We start from the raw sequence: 19,757 nt of genomic DNA, 5'->3' as shown, positions 1-19,757 counted from the left end.
TCAGCTTTTGAGAAGCAGGCTCTGCCTCCAGGCACACATTTAAAGATGCAGACAAGCCTACTCTCACCAAAAAATGTTGGGGTTTTTTTGGTTCTTTTTGTTCCTTACAGAGATCTGACAACAAACCAAGGCTCCACAGCAGGAGGCTGCAGACCCTGGATTCCTGTTTTATTACTAGTACCTTAGTGGCAATACTAGGCTAGTATCGGTGCCTAGCACAGCTAGATCTTGAATCTCTAGTGTGCCAGATTTCCAGTTGTGTTGTCCTGAAAACAGGGAGATAGGGGGGATGGCCTGGCTTTTCCCAATTACTGTGCAAAGTTACTCTGTATTTGCACTGACTTAAAACCTCCACACAAAAACTAAAGTAGTCCTTGTTGCTTGTGTATCTTCACATTAGGACACCATAGGTCTCAATTTGAGACATTACAGCATAGACCGAGACTGCAAATCCCAATTGTTTTTTTTTTTTTTTAATAGTAGTATTGTCTAAATCAAGGCGGTAGTGGGGAAGCTGACCAATGTCTCGTACCATCAGTTACACCAATGGAAAATACACGCAATTACTATTTCATTTTCTAATACTGATTACTTCAGTACTGACCAAAAGAAGTTTCGCTTAGAGCACACACTCTTGTCCTTTACTAGGTGTTGGCAGTCCCACTTGTAAGTATTAGAGGAATGCTGTTCTGATAATCCTGCCTTTGTGCTTTTCAGCTTCGTGCCAGAAGCCCCTCAAGTCCCACCACTCAACCTTACACCAGCATAAGGCAGCACTGCCCCTGAATTGCATATCCCACTTTTTGCCTTGCTCACACCCCCATGGTGGGACAGCTTCTGATGAAGTTTCATACTGCAGCAGATAAAAGAACTCCAACTCACCTGGCAAAACTGGTGATGGCACATAATAAGGTAAAATCCTTAAGTTTTAGATTTTGAATTTTAAATTCTAGGAACCAACAAGTCCTATTCCCAGAACTAATCACACATCATTTTTAAGAGAGGTTACTATATACCAGGTTAATATGAAGCAATCAAGATATGCCATTAATTTTCAGACTCCTTGGATTTTTTCTTTATCTAGTCCACGTAAGAGAAGACTATGGAAATACCCGCAGATTTTTCCTGAGGAATGTGTTCTACGTCTTGGAAGAATTGGGCCACAGCAACACCACCATCTGCTGGAAAAAATTGGCTCCCTGTCTCACACTGCACTGTGTGTTGAAAAGCAGCTGGGGAGAAGGTGGGAGAAGCGCATGAAAGGTTATTTGCGCATTCTACTGCTGCTGGCCCCGAGAGCTGCCCAGAGGTCCTACTCCATTAGAAGAGACGAGCTACAAGGTATAGAGACATGACAGGCATGCTTACACTGCACGCAAAGCTGGCAACCTCCAACAGAGCAATTGCTGCAGAGCAAGCAGAGGGCTTAGCCTCTGATCAGGAAAATGGGATGCTATGAGACCTAACTGCTCCACCACATGGAATAGACTCAAGTGTATTTTAGTCACTTTATTTGTATCTATATACATTACATTTTGATTCTCCAAATAGTCAAGGCAGTTATTCTCAAAGTTTAGTACATCAATTTTATAAAATACAGCTGAACCAAGGTAGATTAGAAATACATACATTATGGTACATTAAGTGCTTTGAATAATGATTAGTCTGACCACCTGCTAGTGAGCGATTCATTTGGTTTTGGTCATTATCACAGAGGAGAGTCCACTCCACAAGTAACTCCCCTGTGCCCAGCAGAGCTACTTAACCAGCAAGAGTCCCTCATGTGCTTTTGGGGGACAGAATGCATTGCTGGGCCACTACAAGGCATTCTGCTGTCTGCACGATGACTCAAAAGGAAGTCATCACTTCTGACTGGGACAAGATTTAGACATTTGTCACAAGGTCTCAGATCAAAACAACAGAAGAAAAAGAGCCAGTGTAGCTCTGAAGAAATGCAGTCTTCATGTTTGCAACTGGGATTTGCTTACACACATACATGCTAAACCTGCGTTATAAAGAAATAAAAAAATTCTAATCAAAAGGCTCATGTAATAACTAGGCGGTTCCCCTAGGTCATCCTTAGGTGTGCTGCAGGGACATGGACATAACACAGCCCCACAAGGAGCTCTCTCAAAGATCTCTTCTGCATGAAGTATTGCTCTCCTTTTGAGAAAGTCAGCTTTGTAGCAAGTGAAATGCCAGGACAATTCTTACTCTGAAAAGGGAATGTTTGAGGAGATCTGTTCAACTGCTGGGATCTGAACTAGAAATGCTTACAGCTTTATGTCACATGGCACCCAAAGATGTCCCAATTCCAGTTGATACTACAGCTGCTGTGGTACCCGTAACTAGCAGTTTGCTGTTTACTCCAGTCTGGTCAGGACTAGTCTATCAGCCACATCCTGACCCAAAGTTCACTGCTGATGCCAGCTCAAGATCACTCCTGCAAATCTCTCCAACTGCTATACCTTCAGCCCAAGAAGGTCACAATTCACACGTCTGAGCTCTGCGTTCACAGGCTGCAAAACAGCTGGCCAGTGAAAGGTTCTCTCACTTTACAGTGTTGAGGGCCTCATGCTGTCATGTACAGGGGAACATTAGCTACAGTCAGATGATCGTGTTGGTTTAGAGCCAGCTGCTTGGGACTCTGGAAGACAAGCTGTATAGAGTAGTCACTGGTTACTGATGACAGGACAGGGCTAGCACATCACAGCTCTACATTAGCCTAGTGCGCAGATGCCATCACACTGCCCATATTCATGCTCCACCAACCAATCCACATACTGACAAAGGTGGAAGATAACATAACCAGCTGCTGTTGGGTCACCTTAGTTGGTCAGGCAAGTCAAGTTTTTTCCCTGTAAACTTCAGGAGGGGAAAGAGGAAGAACACATGTAAACTTTAACTGAGACTGGAACAGATTCAGGCTGCATAGCATGCTCTTTCACATCGATGGACCAAGACAGAAGGTAGAAGCCACAGAAGTGAGAGTAGCATTGAGCTGATGGCCTGGTTGGTTCCTCATTACACAAGGCCCCACATACAGCTAGCCATCCTGGGAGTACATTTCAGCACAGGACGCAAGACATGTCCCAGAGGTGGTCAGCTATGCCTGATGCACTGTGTTGGACCAAGAGGATTCTGGGCCAGAGGAAGCAAGAAGTACTGTGTCATCTTTCCACAGCACACATCACTGCAGCCTTCAACACAGCACCCCCAGAAACAATGATTACATTGCACAGAGAAAGTGAGAATACTTTCATTTCTGCTGCTTCAAGGTCAGCATCTTTGCTCATCCTCCAGTAGGGCTTTGCAATGGGGCGGGGAAGACTTCTTCCAACACAAATGACTGTTGCCTCCTGGCAGTTCAGACCTGAGCTGCACTGGTTGTTTTTGAAGCCAACAGTTCAATTCTCCTTGCTGGCATTTTTCTTCCTCAGTGCTGCCCAGCTGTCACGCCTGAACAGAGCCACCACCATCTGCTGCAGAAGACAATACTGAACACAGGAGAAGTGAACAAAATGCACATTTCAATCCATAGTTACAGTGAAGATGGCATTACCAGGCAACTAGTCAGAATGAGCAAGTGCTAAAGAGCTATACTGTCCCAGACTCCCATGTTCATTTGAAGTTCTTCCATCAGAGACTGGAAGTCAAAGGACAGTATTATTGCCCCTCAAACTCATAAAAACCCCTCTTATTTACTGGCCTATATTATAATGAAGCTAAAAAGTAAACTCAGCACCTACAAAAACAGGTAAAAAATAATAAAAATGGAAAGAAGTGCTTATTGTTATAACAGAGATTCACAGACCTCTGCACATCTTATCCATCATACAAGATACCTGTTAGTTCAGGTTTTTCTTTTTACAGAAAAATAGACGACTACATTCATCTCAGTGGTGCAAAAAAAAAATCTAATACTGCTGAAGAGACAGTTTTTCCATTGGGACTGCACAGTGTGATGAGAACTGGATGCTCGTTCTCATCAGCATGTCATGAACGCAAGAAAAACATTCTCCTGGCAAAGTCTGACCGTGAGGTAAATGCATTGTTTGAAAGTCCTGGGGAACTGAAATGGATTTGAAGTCATCTGCCAGGAATTATGGTTTCATTAAGGAGAAAGTTGTCACTCTAAAGCAGTATGCTTCATTTTGTCTAGCAACTTAGTGCCTTCTGCTAAGGAAAGGGTTAATCAGCTTCATAACTGTAATTAATCAAGTCTTGTTAAATTAAAGGGTGTATTTTTTAGTTACCTGTTTCCAGGGATTTGGGCAACATTCACATCAAAGTACTGTTTAGGATTGAAGGGACACGTTTTGGGTTTTGCAGTATGCTGATGACTGACAACCCATTTTTATGGGATTCAGCTAAAATGAAATTATGACAGATAAAAGCAGAGTTGTATTGCAGTAATATAACTTAAAAGATGTAGTGATATGGCATTATAGCTGTGGAGCTGCCTTTAAAAAAAAAAACACAAAAACCAAAACTGTTTACAGAACCCAGGAAAAATTGAAGCTACAGAGCATAAGCAGGACAAGTTATTCATGGATCCTAAACAGGTCAACTACAGACCACTGCAACAGTAGCAGAAGTCAGGAATTAACTTCATTCTTCTCTCACCCACCCACACACACAGAGGGGGGCATTATTTCACATTTGCAGTACCACACATCCACTACAGAAACATGAGCTGCTCATATTCAACACCACTTAGGTAGTGCAAGACTTACAGAGATCATGTACTTCTACACCATCATAAACTGGATAGTATCTGTTTCAGTGCTCTTATGTGGAGATAGCATCACCTTCCCTCCTGACAGAGGGAATGTCTCTTATCAATGCTGTTCAGTGGTACCATCAGCTTAGATCCTTAGTGAGGCTGGTTCGCTTATCAGCCTCCAAGAAAGGATTAAAGTGCAACAAGCAGATTTCACACTTCACAACATGATGCACATGGTCAGTGTAGACATGGAACTGCAATCCTCTTGCTTACTGCTGGACAGACTGCAGGAAGAGAGTGGCCTGTAATGTCATTGTCCTCTTGTGCTTTCCCAATATAGGCTTTAGCTTAGCAATTCAGGCCCAGTCCTGTCCAATGGTCTGGCACCATGAGGAAATACTTGTCCATAGCTTCACAAAACCTGGTCCGGTACAGTTCTGGAGACACCACAGTTGGCATCTTACCTAATGTATAAGAGTCAAGAGCAGTCAGAAATGGGCTAAAGGGTATACTGCAGTACAGACAGATATCACATGAGATTACAACACCAGACAGCATAATCATGAAGGCATACTGTACATGGAAGGGTCTTGGAACCAACAAGCATTATCAGCTGCCTTTTTTTTTTAATTTTTATTTTAAATATTTGGGATAGAAGACAGATCGAGGTCTGGACCCCTAACACTGAATTGAGATACCTGAAGTTGGAGGAACCATCTAGGCTTTTTATATCAGCCCTGATCAGTTTGTTTCTTTTTCCCTTCTCGTGTTTACAGGTCTTTGAGGTTTTCCAGCAGAGATGCAAATTTCTCCCATGAAGCTATTTCACTCTATGAACATACTCTTATCTTCTCCAGACACCTGAGCAGTGGTACATCAAGTGTGCCCCTTCCCTTCTCTTTCCAGCTTTCCTAGTAACATGTGGCCAACACTAGGCAATGCTGCAGAAAAGATATTCTACTCACTTCCACAAAGGGAACGCCTCAGCTCTTCAAAATATGGGCAGTAGTCAATCATTTGATAAGGATTCCTCCACACTAACAGCTCAGAGTATATCTGATTTTCTGGACTCAGAAAACATCTTCTGAAACCAGGCAGCAAGGTTTTTTTACTAGTATCTCTGTATGGATGACTAAGTTTGTATATGAGTAGTTGGTAACTAAGAAACAGAAAAGAACAGTCTGATAAGTAGATGACCTTTACCCCATTCCCAGGAATTACAGTTTTTAAAGGGTCACTCATGGAGGCAGATCAATGTATTAATTTTTCTGAAACTTCTTATTCCTTCCCCTGTTCTGGACAACTTAATCTAGTGTTGCAAATCTGCATGGTGGGGAAGTTGTGGCCTTATTAGCACAGTTATTGGAAGCTTCCAGGTAACGAGGAAACGCGATCAAAAGTTTTGCTTTCATTCTGCACTTACCTTGTCCTCCCAAGATGCCAGTTGACTTTACCACCATTTCAAGCTTTTTGTCCCAGGTGAAAGTGCGAATATAGTCTGGTACAATAAAAAAAAAATCCACACACAAACATGTCATATCTGCTATAACCCAAGTAACACTGTTCTAAAATGTATATATTTCCCTTCAAAAAGGCAAGAAAGCAGTAGGCTTCCATAGCCAGAAGAACTTCAGTGTTCCCCCTACCAGTTGCCTCACTTCCTAGAGTATTGATTATACTTGGGTAGGGTGAATATGGTATCTCAAAAGCCCAGCAAGATCACAATCAACTCTTCCTACCTCTACAAAAACAGACTGCCCAGGCACGTCTGTCTTTATCCATGTTAGAGTTTCAAGGGCTCATTTACAAGAGTCACTTAGCTGATCCTCATCCCAGAAACATATCAAGAAGCCCCACTTTCCCGTAACAGCTCCCACTACTTTACTGCAACAGCTAGCAGCATCAAGCCTTGGACACCTATCCATTTAAGCCAGTAGTATTCCTCATCATCGCAGCCACCTACAGGTTTGATAACAGAAAGCAAGCACTTTTCACTTCATGATATGGAGGACTAGAAACACCACCAGTGACCCTGACTGGAAGAGGGGGCTGCAAGGAGAAGACTTCAGAACTGTTTCCAAGCCCCTTTCAGAGAAAGTGTGCTCAGTCATTACAAGCACATGAACATTCTGGTCTGCAAAGCTGAAGCTGCAGTAAGTTAAGTTTTTCATTACTGGATATCATTATTTCCTAACATTTGACTACAACTGTAATTATACAATTTTGAATTTACTGTTTCTAGATTTACAAAACGCCACCATAAGCATCCACGTTTCACCTCAGCTATGCTTTACACAAAACTCATCGAGACCTGCCAATCTTATCCATTTATCTGAATACTCTTTGAAAACACTCCCTTAGAGTGCTTTGGAACCGATATCATCAGTTTATGCACTAACTACTGTCACTTCATGCCCCAAGGCCCAGAGCCCCACACAACAGAGCCTATGAATAAAATAAAGTCTTCACAGCTCCTCACAGACCTAACTTGTTTCCGGTATCACATTAGGATCTAGAATAGGTAGAGATTCTGACCTCAGATTCAAACTCAGCCCAAGCTAGTGATTTTTAGTTCTGCCCCCGCCGCAAATTTAGCTTGAGTACTTTGTAAGTTCTCAGGGTATCATTTAGAGAACATTGTGATAGCCTGATACAGCAGGCATGTTCTCTCTTCTTGAAGATATTTATTTGCGTTAAACAAGCTCCTTCAGATCATGAACAGCTATTTTTAATCACCGTGAAGAAATCGTTAGCTTTAACTATCATATAAAATACACTCTTTAATCAGGTAAGACTTTCCATGGACAGCAAAAAGCCACATGTACAGAAGGAGCAGAGTCTCATCCCATTTAACCAAATATTCAAGAGTCTACAAAACTAGAAAGTAGTAACAACTTGCAGTTCTTTGTAGCTGGGACTTAAAATCTCAACTGGTTAGTGTTATTGGAATGGCTTTCAAGCTTTATCAGAAAGAGTAATCCAGACCTCCTGACTTGAGATGTCATCTGGAAGCATTTCTGAGCTAGGTTTCAAAAGCATCTCATTTCCAAGAATTACCTCCACATCCTGCAAAATGGCTTTATCTCCAAGTCTTTTGCACAATACAAGTTTGCCCGTCTAAAGATGAGGCTCTATTTTCCAGTCACAAGTCAGAGGATGTGGCAAGGTAATTACTGGGTTGCCACTCATATTATCCAGGTCAGACTACATGATCACAAGTGAACCCGTGACGTTTAACTTCCCTCTTCCATCCCTACCAACACTGTTTCTCCTTAGATCCCCTCCACACAAGTTTAAATTTAAATGGCTATGTAAACGTTACTGAACTTAGCTTTAAAGACTAAACACATAAAAGCATACAAATAACTTCCCCTACTTTAACTGGAGTCAAAGTGTAGGTTAAACACCAACTTGAGTTCACTACCTGTGAGGCCTCCTGCATATATTATTAGTAATGCAGATGCTAACGCAAGCCCATACAAGAGCTGGAGAGAAGACTTCCTGCCTCCACTTTGAATACCCATGAGAGGTGAGGGTGGTGTTCCATCAGGGAGAAGACAAGCTTTCCTGACACACATCTCTGTGGTGGTGGTACAGTTCTAAGAGTACTATAAACACCTAAACCAGAAGAAAGCAGTTTCACCAGCTGAAAGCAAGAAAATACAAGAGACAACCTACCGATGATCCCAACGACCAGCTCATTGTTGGTGTCATCACGACCCACCAGCAGTGAATAGTCAATGATAAGATGGCTGGAGAGGAACTGAGAATCACTGTGTATGGAAGCTCTCAGCACAGCCTTGCAATGGGAACGGATGTACAAAGGATTGTCCCGGACCATCTTCAGAAGGTTCTCATCCAGCAGGACTACATCACAGCTTTCCTTGCCTGTGTCTGTTTTAACATTTCTATTCCGGAGGGAGCCCTTCAGGTCAAAAACCTGCAAATAAAGAACAGCACTACTTTGTTCCATTGTTCTGCAATGTTGAAGACTTCAACATACCTAACTGCAGTGTTTGAGAAGGCAGCATGGCAGGGCAAGTCTTTTCTTCTCCGCTGGAGGAAGACAGTTAATGAAAATTAACGTTTCGTGAGCAGAGAGTAGCATGTAAGACTACATGAAAGCACTGCCACCTCAATTCGTGAATTTCAGGCAAGTTATTTATTAATATTTAGCCTAATTTAAGGGAAAAAGGGTATCCCTATTTTTATATTGTATGGGTAAACTCAATTTCTCAGCCAGCTTCTACAGACTCAAATGCTGACTAAGTAAAGCCACTGAAGAGGGAGGTGGGTTTTGCAATGAAGCACCGTTTAACATCTGTTGGCAAGGCAAGAAACAGACCTTCATTAGGTTGGAAAGGATCTCTGGAGGTCTCCAAGTCCAATGCCCTGCTTGAAGCAGGTCCCGTTAGAGAAGGTTGTTCGAGCCCTGTCCAGTCAAGGTTTGACTAACTTCAGGGATAGAGTCCACAGTCTCTTTGGGTCTCTGTTCCAGTGCCTGACCACCCTCATGATTTAAAAAAAACAAACAAAAAGAAAACCCAGAACAACATCCTTTACATCTATCTAGAATTCCCTCAGTTCACTTCCTCCCACAAACATCCCCTGTTTGAGGTCAGGCACCGGGAGGGAAAGTGGAAAGAATTGATACTATTAGTTTTAGAAAGCAATATTTGTTTGAACTTCCTTTTCAGCGTCAACTCTGTATTTGAAGAGAATTCTCCCCCAGTCACTTTAAGGCCTTCATTCTACTGCCTCATAAAGGTTGCTTTTCCTTTACTAAGAGCAAGACTGAATTCAAAATCTTGTCCCACACATGAAGTGGTACAGAGAGAGAACAGCGGGTTCAAAACATTATTAGTTTCCCCTCAACTCCGTCAGTGAGGCTCTCCTAAACAAATTAGTCTGTAATCCCAGTTAGTTCTTCTAAAAGCTTTGCAAAAAGGTTTCATATTTTCCTAATTAGGTTGGCAATGCTTTCTCTCAGACACCAGTGATGCAGGGACAAATAAGACTTCTAAAAACTGAAGCCTGCACTACAGCTACCTGAACTAGCCGATATAGGCATCAAGTCACCAAGGATCACATAACAAGGAAACAGGCACGAACTGTCATCTTTGAGCAGTGCCAGATATAGACAGCACACGCAAAGTTAAAAGTTGCCTAGACAGCTGCTGGTAACCCTGCTCTTGGTCCCAGTCAGAACTGCACCGCAAGGGAACGGAACACTTGGTTCTTACCTGAGCCATTTTCCTGCCGTAGAAAAGGTTTTCCATGACAAGCAGATCCAGCTTCTTTTCAGTGTTGTTTTGAGAGTTCTTGTATCCAATTCGATATACCCCAAGGATTTTGGCCAGTGCTGTGGGCTTCTGATGAAGAGAAGACATGGGATAAGATCTCTGTGTACAGGCAATCAGCAATCAAACACTAGAGGCACCACTGTTCTGTCTGACTGTACAGCTTAGAAGCTCTAGCAAAATTCCCACTTTTCATCTTAAAAACACATTATTAGTACAACTCATACCCTCCGACATGCTCTTCTACTTAAATGAAAGGGGTTAATGGAAACTGTTACTAGTCTGTAAAATATAGAACACTGCCTAAAATAAAAGGCACTTTTTTTTTAAAAAAAAATACCTTCTGCTGAACTGCATTAATGATGTAAGTGAAGTAGTGTGGAGCAAAGTCGAGGAAGGACTGGACTTCCAGACGAGGCATCTGCTTCAAGATGAATCTATCATCTGTTTTAACATCAGAGGCAACAGGGTTACACAGAGTAAGTGATGTATTTTTTGCAAGTTCTTTAGGATTGTCGCACAGCTGACGTAGTTTGAAAAATTGAACAACTACAATTCTCTTAAATCCTTAGCTACAGAAGCTCATTTCTAGAAATTTTTTTACTTCATATATTCTGAATTTCAGAATCTCAGCCTTTCTGGATTTCAGCCTTCTAGCAAATCAGGGAGAAGAGAGTGCCTTAGTTAGATTTACCTCAGCTATATGGGTTCCTTATACAGACAACAGAAACAGCCTACAGACCCTTCCATTCAAGACTTGTTTTAAGTAGGGGCCTAGAATCAGCCACAGTTAAAAAAAAAAACCCTCCTATAAATCAACTATAGCATGTGGGATAAGAAGAAACACTGTGTCTTTAATAACCAGTTTTCCTTGAATTATACACAAGTTTTTGTTTTCTGAAGCCTCCCTAAGAGAGGCTTCTGCTCAACTGGCCTCCCTAGCTGCTACTACTGAAAAACAGAACTACATTTTGTTCTCCTGCACATATAAAGAGACAAATAATCTGATACTGAAGACCCCAGAACAATCCACTTAACTTGCCATTCTGAGTGGCCACTTCACAGTCAGCAACCCTCTGGCTAGAGGTAATCAGGGATTAAACGACACACTAACCACCACCATCCCCAAATAATACTCTCTAATTACGAAGCGGGAAGAAGCTGCATTTACCCTCAGTCACATAGAACGCAGCCCCAGATTTGCCACCTCGTGCCTGCCAGGGCATAGAGTGAGAGAGGGATCGGATGAAGTCCTCTTCACTGCTCCCCAGTATCACTTCACGCATCTTGTGAAACTCGCCAGCATAATAAATCCGGCAGTAGAACTTGGCATTCGCGTCTGAAAACTCTGCAAAAAAAGGTCTTCCTCAATAACAGCATGCAATACTCGCTGACTACCTGACATGACACTTAAGAGATTCTACTGATGTCCAGAAGAATATTATTGTACTAAACATCCCTCTCTCACACCTATTGTACTTTGGAAGTTTAAACTTCCAAAGTTTAAATCCTAACCAAAGGATTTAAATGGGAAACTTACAGAGAATTCAACCCCCTTTAGGTTAGCTCACAGCATATGCCATGGGAAAGTGTCCTGACGAAAGATCAATTAAAACCAGAAAAGTTTTATGCTGTATTTTTGCAACAGAGAGATTGATTACAGTAAGTAAAAATTGCACTGCTCTGTTCTTGATTTGTTTTTCCTTCCTGCCCAATAAAAAGAAAAAATAATTAACTTCAAGATTTCCATTACATTTGCATGAAGAAAGGAGTTTGTCAGCTAAGACTTAAAGTTATTGTTTACAACTACTCACGGAGTTCCACATGGGGATTTACCAGCTGTTTCTTCTGTCCATCTCCTCCATCTACGTCATCTGAAGGCATAAAGGGATGACTCAGTCAGGGTTGTTCATTATTATTACTGAGAAAGCCATGTAAGATACTACTTGTAAACTCACATTACAAGAAAAATATTTTCTTTTTTTCAAGCATACAGATGGAACTAAACACAGGGAATTAGAGATACAGCTATAATTGTATGATATAGTATGTATGCTAGAAGAGCGCTGCTGTTCATGGGACATAAGTACAAGCTTTCTCTTTGTTTTCTCTTCATTCATTTTCCATGAGCTGAAACAATGAAAGTTAAAGAGGAAGCGAGGAAGAGAGACTGGGCTGCTTAACTAACGTCAACTCAATCCAAAGGCATTCAAGCCCAGACTACTCAATGTCCCTATAGTTACCGGGGTTTGAAAGACCCTATTTCCCTTCTCATAAAGCAAAGCAATGTCTTTAGGAGAAACCTACATTTAATGCTCAAATCATTCCTTTTCAATGCATGTTGAGTAATCTTGGACTGTTGAAAAAGTATGAGCAGGAGTGCAATTCTGGCCCTTACAAATATGAATGAGGTTTGGGAGAAGTATCAGTCCAAGACAGAAGATGGACTGTTACAGTTTAACCTGTCAGGCAGCTGAACACCACACAGCCGTTCGCTCATTCCCCACCCTCCCCAGTGGGATGGGGGAGAAGTAAAACTTGTGGGTTGAGATAAAGACAGTTCAATAGGACAGAAAAGGAAAGGGAAATAATAATAATAATAAGAAAAAGAATATACAAAATAAGTGATGCACTATGCAATTGCTCACCACCTGCCGACGGATGCCCAGCCAGTTCCCAAGCAGCGGTCACCCCTCCCCCAGCCAACTCCTCCCAGTTTATGTACTGAGCATCATGTCATATGGTATGGGCCACTTGGGTCAGCTGTCCTGGCTGTGCTCCCTCCCAGTTTCTCACTGGCAGGGCATGAGAAGCTGAAAAGTCCTTGACTAGTGTAAGCACTACTTAGCAACAGCTAAAACATCCATGTGTTATCAACATTATTCTCCTACTAAATCCAAAACACAGCCCTATACCAGCTACTAGGAATAAAATTAACCCTATCCCAGCTGAAACCAGGACATGAACAGTCTTGTACCTTGAGGCTCTGCTCCTTGGTTTTCTGCTCCCTCTTTGCCCATCTGTCCAACCTGGTAGTAGGCACTGTCAGCACCACGTAAGGTCTCTTTCTTCTGGGAAGACAGGTCCGGGCTCTTCCCTCCCGTGCCACGGAAGAAAGACAAAACGCCAGATGGTTTCTTTGCTACAGTGAAAAGCAATAAAGAAGTTGGCCTTGGCACTTCCACATGCAGTTTAATAAAAGCATGACTCACATGAGCATTCTCCATTCATTGTTCTAACTGGAGGAATGATGTCATTCAACTGTAACTCATTTGCTATTTTTCAGGCAACCAAGGTCCATCAGGTTAGCTGATTTAGTGCTCTGAGTAGCATTCTGGAACGCCAAGTCATTTGAAAACACAGACCAAGCGTAAGCGTCTTTAACATAGTAAGAACCTCACTTCTCCATTTCAAAATATTTTACTTGCCATCTTTTTAAAGAAGGCAGTGCCAAAAGAGGTCAGAACATATTACGGGCATCATACCCCACCGAACAAGCTAGACTCAAGAACAACCCAAGGTCCACTACATCGTAACATATTGTATCAGGGAACGATAGTCTGATCTCATACGAATCAGAGAAAGCCATCATGGGCACAGACTTCAAAAAAACAAACACACACCACACACCCCTCATGTTCTACATCGAGTCAACTCTAAGACTAGTCACAATTTCAACTTGGAATGCATTTTCTTTGTTCTAACTTAACTTTCATAAGAGCTAGAACCCAGGTTAAGTGGACTCAAGTCTGAGCTGAGATTAGCATCACTGACATGGTTTTGGCAAAATGGTCTTACGCTGTTCTGGTTCTGCATTGCGATTTGAAGGACCCATGTTAGCCTCAGGCAGGCGGACAGGGCTACTGCTCTTCGGTTTGCTGTCTGACATGCTGAAAGGAAAAAGAAAAAAAAGAAGTCATAAGCCCAACAAATAAATACTGCCACCCGAGACACTATTGCTTTACTCCTGTACATTTATTTCTCCTCCATGCCTAACACTAAGTACTACTAAGGGAAGAGGATACAGTTTAAAGTTGTAAAGGTGTGGGACTCTCCAAAGCTGTCGTCCTCCACCTCCCTGAGAAAAACCTCTTAGGGCTCCATAACAACAGTTCCATCCATCACTACAGGAAAGGCAAGCAGGCCCAGTAATCCCTACCATGCACACAGCCAAAGGATCAGGTGATGGAGCCAGCACAATCCCTGACATGAAATGGAAACTCAGATACTGCAAAAGTATGTGTTGGTTACATGGAATGTGTCAGATTCCATGAGAAAGCAGAGATCCTAACAGAGACATATTTTGAGGGTCCTTCCCCATCCTAGTTTTGGCTTATTCACTACAATCACTGTGCCTTTGCTCTATGTACTGTAGTTCCTGCATGTAAACCTGTTCGGCTGTAGTCCTTCTTCAGAACTGTTCTTCAGAGATGCTTTGGACAAGTCATCCAGGGCATTTCTGTACTCCTTGCAACTGAAGGGGAAATGAAAATTAAAAAAAAAAGGAAAAAAAAAAAAAAAAGAAGAGTCAGCTATTCTCTGGGAGTCTGTAACACCAACCCAAAGATTCAGTTCAGAGACAACCACAGGAAATAAAAACCCACAGTAGAAAAACCTCTCCATTTTTTCTTACAATTAGAACTCAGTTCCCTTAGAACAGAAGCTCATTTAGATCATACTGCAGGAAAAATCCCCTCGTTTCTCCTTCTCCCACAATTTAAGATGCACTTCTTTAGAAGTCTGCTGCCTTGTGACACGCAAACCCCAAGATTTACTGAAGCAGCTGGTTTGGAGAGCTGAGTAGCAGCAAGAGCTGCTATGATCGAAGGTAGGCAAGGGACAGACTACAGTATGAATACCTAACTGTTGTTCTCTAGCTCAGCTGCACCTCCTCTAGGCTGGAGAGCTGAGCAACATTTAGTTGTGCTTCTTTCTCTAACAATATCACATTACAGGGAACACTACACAACTAATTCATTTTTGTGTACTAAAGTTCAGCAAGAAAAGCCCAAAATCGAGTTGCAAGCTGGAAAACCTACTTTCCATATCTCAGTAGTAAAAAGAGAGAACTTCAGCTCTGGCAGAAACTCTCAACATAGCTGAGTGAAGAAATTCCGTTGTGCTTGTTCTCTACCTTTAGGATTTAAATATTCCTTACACAGGAAAGCTGCAGAAGTACAACGTGTCAGATGAACAGCAAAATCACACCAGTACCTGAGAGCAAAAGCTATGATGGAGCTTGGTTCTTTCTCGCAGACTGCGATAGGTACACGTTCGTGCTCATACATTAGGTAGTGCTTATCCGGGTCACTAAATGAAAACGACATAGGGACACTATTAGTAGATTGTAAAAGTTTGTGGAAAGAAAAGGTTAAGTTTTGGTCAAAACCCAGATCTCATCACTGCACTCCCAGACACAAGCTGCAAGTCTCAGCATGGAACCAAAGCTCCCTAGATAAGCTTCTCCCAATAGACATATTCATAGCTATGTGGTTAAATCTAAATGGTAATGTGTTAGGGCAACCAGCACTTCAAGCAAGCTGCTTAGAAGACCAGCTCCAAGTTAGAGTAAGAGTCTATTTCTGTTTAGCAGCCAGTGTTTCTAATAGCACCAAAACCTGCCTGAGTTTGTTTTGACTGTCCTGCAGCATAGCCTGCAGAGTGAAGTTAGGGGACAAACCTGGACTCTTCTCTGAATAGGCAGTTTACCACAGAAATTTCCCCAAAGCCTCCTTAGTTTCTGTAAGATTTTCTTTTCCTTATCTGTAGGGTCCAGCCATTTAACTTTTACCTCATTAGCCCATGGCCTCCACTGCTACCCTGGAGGCAGGATTCAGAAGTTAAACTCAGGCTGCCAAACGTTAGGCTCATGTCAAATGAGAAACACTACAAAGCATGCAGACCAAGTAGCTGAAAAACTTTCCAGCCTGCCCATTTTCACATGAGAGGGGGACCTGAGGGCACATGCAGTAGCCATTGAACCTGACCTACACCCAGACAATGCCAATTTGAGTCCAACCCTTGGAAGAGGTCTGGAAGCAAAAACAAGAGGCAGGCATGTAGCTTTAGTAAGTCTTTGCTAAAGAAGGACGTTTCTGCTCCCTCCCTGCAGCAATGAAGTTAGAAGGCACTTTTCTCCCCCTTTCCCCCACCCCTTCCCCTCCCCACAAGAAGGAGGGATGCCTGCTAGGAGGAGAAACTGATAATGTATACACACAAGGGTGGATCATTAATAAGAAAAGCGGGTAACCTACAAACACCTAGAAGGGACACAGAAAACTTCTTGCCTTGAGGAAGTTCTATAGTGTATTCAGAGGCAAACCCAAGTGATGACTTAAATTATATACTAAGCAAAGGAAGCATGCATAGCTCTGTCTGCAATTTGACCAGGCTGCTAATTTTGTACATCATATATATTATGCAGTACTTACAAAGGAAATGGAATGGGGTTATAGTTGTTTCCAGGCAAAAAGTTAGCCAAAATAGCTTTCATAGTAGACTTCTCCTTCACTTGGCTGTCTGTAGATCCCAGTGAGTGTCCATCAAACACATCTGGAACAGAGATAAGTTAAGTCAAGTCTGCATCACAGTATCAAACTTCAAGCTGTAAATTCAGAAGGAAAGTTGCAGACCACAGAGTTACCAGATTTGCTGTTTCCTAAAGGGATCTCATACGCTTGCCACAGAGAAGCAAGAGAAAGAATACAAGACCACAACTGAACTATACCTTCTGAGCTGCTTGTTGTATCCTGTTCAGACAGTGCGTTGGCACCAGTCATATGCTCCGATACAACCTCTGGAGACGTAGGCAGCTGAAGATGGGTGGAGCCTGTGGAGGTCTGACTTGATAAAGTAGTCAGGAAACGATCCTCTGAGAGTACAAGAACAGTTAGGGACAGAAGAAAGCATTTTATGTGGCTGTCAGAAGTGATATTGCTTGCTCCCAGGCCAAACTACCACCAGTGTCTACTTTGAAGAAGTTTTTATTTAGAAAATAGGTAAGGCCACCCAGAGCAAAGGAATGGGCAAGCTGATCAGTGTAGTACATAACCTCCAGAAGATGCATACACTTATACCCACTACCTTCAGTTCCTGCAAACTCTCAGTATGCCTCACAGGTAAGAGGTCTCAGCACCCATAACCAGTTCACAGAAGAGGCGAGAGGCATTTCCCAAATTTCATGTAGTTATTCAGTTATTTAGAAAGCTTCTGAAAGTTTTTAAACCCAAGTTCAAAGAAAAACCTTTGCTGGCCAATTTAGTATCATTAGTAATTCAGCTTCATAGTAGAAGCAGTCTTTGTTTTTTGTAATAGTAAACTAGAAGTTAGCTTATTCACATCTGACACAATGGGCATTCACTGTTTCTCTAAATTATCAAATTTGACAAAGCCTCCCATGTTATGTCAGGGAAGGAGTTACAACAAGCTTCTTTTGGTAGCTTAAGAAAAACAAATAAATAAACAACAGACCTTTCTCTCCATTTTGCAGTGCTGGAGAAGCATTGCGCGGCGAGGCATCCATGCTACTGATCTAGGCAAAATAATAAAATACCAATGTTGACACCAAGCTCTTTATAGCTCTTCATATCTCTTCCTCTGTGGAACACTTGCAAAAGCAGATGTACCACAACAGAGCACTCCCACCCACTGCACTGTCACTGTATCTGCCACCACACAAAAAAGACAAGGCAACAGCAACCCAGCTTCACAAGATGCTTATGACTGCTATCATCTCTGTATCCTGCTTTAAAGACTACACTCTTCCTCTATATAAACCTACTTGCTGCTAGATCAAGGTTAAGTGCATTTGAGGATCTAACAAATATGCGTTAAGTGGAAAGGACAGCTATGCATGCAGCAGAGCAAATCCATGGTCTCATGGGGTTTCTTAGTGCACCTTGCTAATGTTAGAACTATTGGGAGTTCAGCCTCTCTGTATGATGCTTATATTGTACTGCCTTGCAGTCTGGACATTTTCTCAGAGTACCAGCTCCCCAAAGGGTGGTTGTTCAGCGTGCTGGCAACTGTACCCTTCGACAGAACTCTTGAGGCAGCAGTCCAAAATCATTTATACATCCCCTCAGCCAGTTCCTACAGGACACATCACAGAACAGAGATGAACCTGCAAATTCATTATCAGTCCTTCCTGTGTTCTTTGCTCCGCCTCTCCTGACAATTTTTGCCTTTTCTTTTTCACAAGGGATAAACCTGACGGGCAACAACCTAGGGTCTAACGAGGTGACCTTCCTATCTAGGCACATGCCTGACAATGAGTGCAGCTCTCCGCTGTCAGTATTCAGATTAACACTACACAAACACCACAGAAAATCATCTAATCCTACTCATACTTAGTTGACTTCTGTGTAACATGGCTCTTGGTTCACATCTTTAGGAAAAGATAAATATACTAACATGCAATTCAAGCTTTTACAGCTGAAAACTACATGATGCAGTAAAATAAGTTTACTAAGTGAACTGAAGCCAGTCTTAAGACATTGTTTTGCCCCAGGGAAAAAAAAAAAAGTTTAAGTAGCTTCTAGCCTGCTACTCGTACCTTGCTTTCTTCCCCTTGCCTCAGTCTCCCAGGACTGGGTGGTACTGATGGACGTTTTCTCCCTTTCTCTTGTTGGAAAAGATCCTGCAATCTTAAAAAAACAAAACAAAAAAAAACACCAAAAAAAACAATGAAAAATTAATCAAAAGATAGGTTACAGGTATTAGCTGTGAAAGGCACAAGTTATGAAGTTTCTCCATACTAGAATACAGCCAAGCATGCCTTCACAAGTCTTTACTGCAAACTCAGATGGTTGCTAACATGTGCCAAAGCTGTTTCAAATGGCCAAAACCAGAACATTTTCTTCACCTCTGAGACAATTTCACTCAATTGCTTTCCCATGCTCCCCTCTACCCCTCTCTTCCACCTTTGTTCAAATGACACTTCCTCCTCTCAGATGCAAGTTATGCTCTACGACACAATACTTCTATTATCTGGCCTCAAATGATTTTCTGTTCCAATCAACCAGCTCTGTAGTTTTAACCAGTAGAGGACATTCAGCACAAGCTGTCATAACATACTCTATATAGCAACTGCACTACAGGGAGAGAAAGTACAAAAGAACCTCTTCCCTTCTGTAACCAACACAGTATCAGTGCCACTCACAATTCCAACATGTGTCCTCTTACCTATTATTCCAGGCTTGTAGCATCTCACAAAGTCCTTGCTTTTTAGCTATCAGAGACTCAAAAACAGATTGCAGCTGTTGAGGTGTGTCTAATGATGACAAAAGCAGCCTTGCTTGGATTTTCTCAGTCCAGTTTCGAAACTCCACCTCTTCCATCTGCCAAAAGAAAAACTGTTGGTGTTCTGTGACCAGACATGACACTAGATCCAAGTGGCTTCTCCACACACTTCGCAGCTTAAGGTCTGCTGATGCAGAAATAATCCATTACCTCCTTTTGGGCAAAGAGGTCTTCCATCTTCTCTTCTCTCGTTTTGCTGAAAGTATCCGTTTTCAGAGAAGCAAGGCGATCATCAACAGCAAGATACACTTGTGACACCCTGTCAACAGGGATGCAAAGAGTTAAGCTGTGACTTCTTGGAACATCTTCAACATTCTTTAATAAAAGTCTGAATGCGTGTAAGGTTAGCATTTAAGAATACAAAAGACAATATATGACAGTCTTCTGCACAGTAGACTGTCCCACTGAATTTACAGGGGAAGTGGGAAAAA

The 19,757-nt window shown here is 42.1% G+C and overlaps 1 protein-coding gene across 1 annotated transcript in view; it reads right to left on the bottom strand.

Moving 5' to 3' along the window:
- Positions 1-2,687: 2,687 nt before the first annotated feature.
- Positions 2,688-19,757, bottom strand: part of PIKFYVE (phosphoinositide kinase, FYVE finger containing) — a 65,569-nt gene continuing 48,499 nt past the window's right edge. The window contains exons 25-41 of the mRNA XM_009332227.1: positions 19,477-19,585; positions 19,210-19,364; positions 18,581-18,671; positions 17,497-17,557; positions 16,754-16,897; positions 16,458-16,578; positions 15,241-15,336; positions 14,417-14,500; positions 13,825-13,916; positions 13,004-13,168; positions 11,841-11,900; positions 11,198-11,374; positions 10,367-10,470; positions 9,970-10,098; positions 8,405-8,666; positions 6,150-6,224; positions 2,688-5,190 (exon numbers count right to left, since the gene is read on the bottom strand). Of these exons, the coding sequence (XP_009330502.1) occupies positions 5,075-5,190; positions 6,150-6,224; positions 8,405-8,666; positions 9,970-10,098; positions 10,367-10,470; positions 11,198-11,374; positions 11,841-11,900; positions 13,004-13,168; positions 13,825-13,916; positions 14,417-14,500; positions 15,241-15,336; positions 16,458-16,578; positions 16,754-16,897; positions 17,497-17,557; positions 18,581-18,671; positions 19,210-19,364; positions 19,477-19,585 (2,041 nt within the window). The 3' untranslated portion in view covers positions 2,688-5,074. The remainder of the gene's footprint in view (positions 5,191-6,149; positions 6,225-8,404; positions 8,667-9,969; positions 10,099-10,366; positions 10,471-11,197; positions 11,375-11,840; positions 11,901-13,003; positions 13,169-13,824; positions 13,917-14,416; positions 14,501-15,240; positions 15,337-16,457; positions 16,579-16,753; positions 16,898-17,496; positions 17,558-18,580; positions 18,672-19,209; positions 19,365-19,476; positions 19,586-19,757) is intronic.

The sequence above is a fragment of the Pygoscelis adeliae genome, unplaced genomic scaffold (assembly GCF_000699105.1).
Source record: "Pygoscelis adeliae isolate BGI_AS28 unplaced genomic scaffold, ASM69910v1 Scaffold160, whole genome shotgun sequence".
Classification (NCBI taxonomy): Eukaryota; Metazoa; Chordata; class Aves; order Sphenisciformes; family Spheniscidae; genus Pygoscelis; species Pygoscelis adeliae.
The sequence above is the reverse complement of the archived record's forward strand: the minus strand, read 5'-3'. Positions and strand labels throughout refer to the sequence as shown.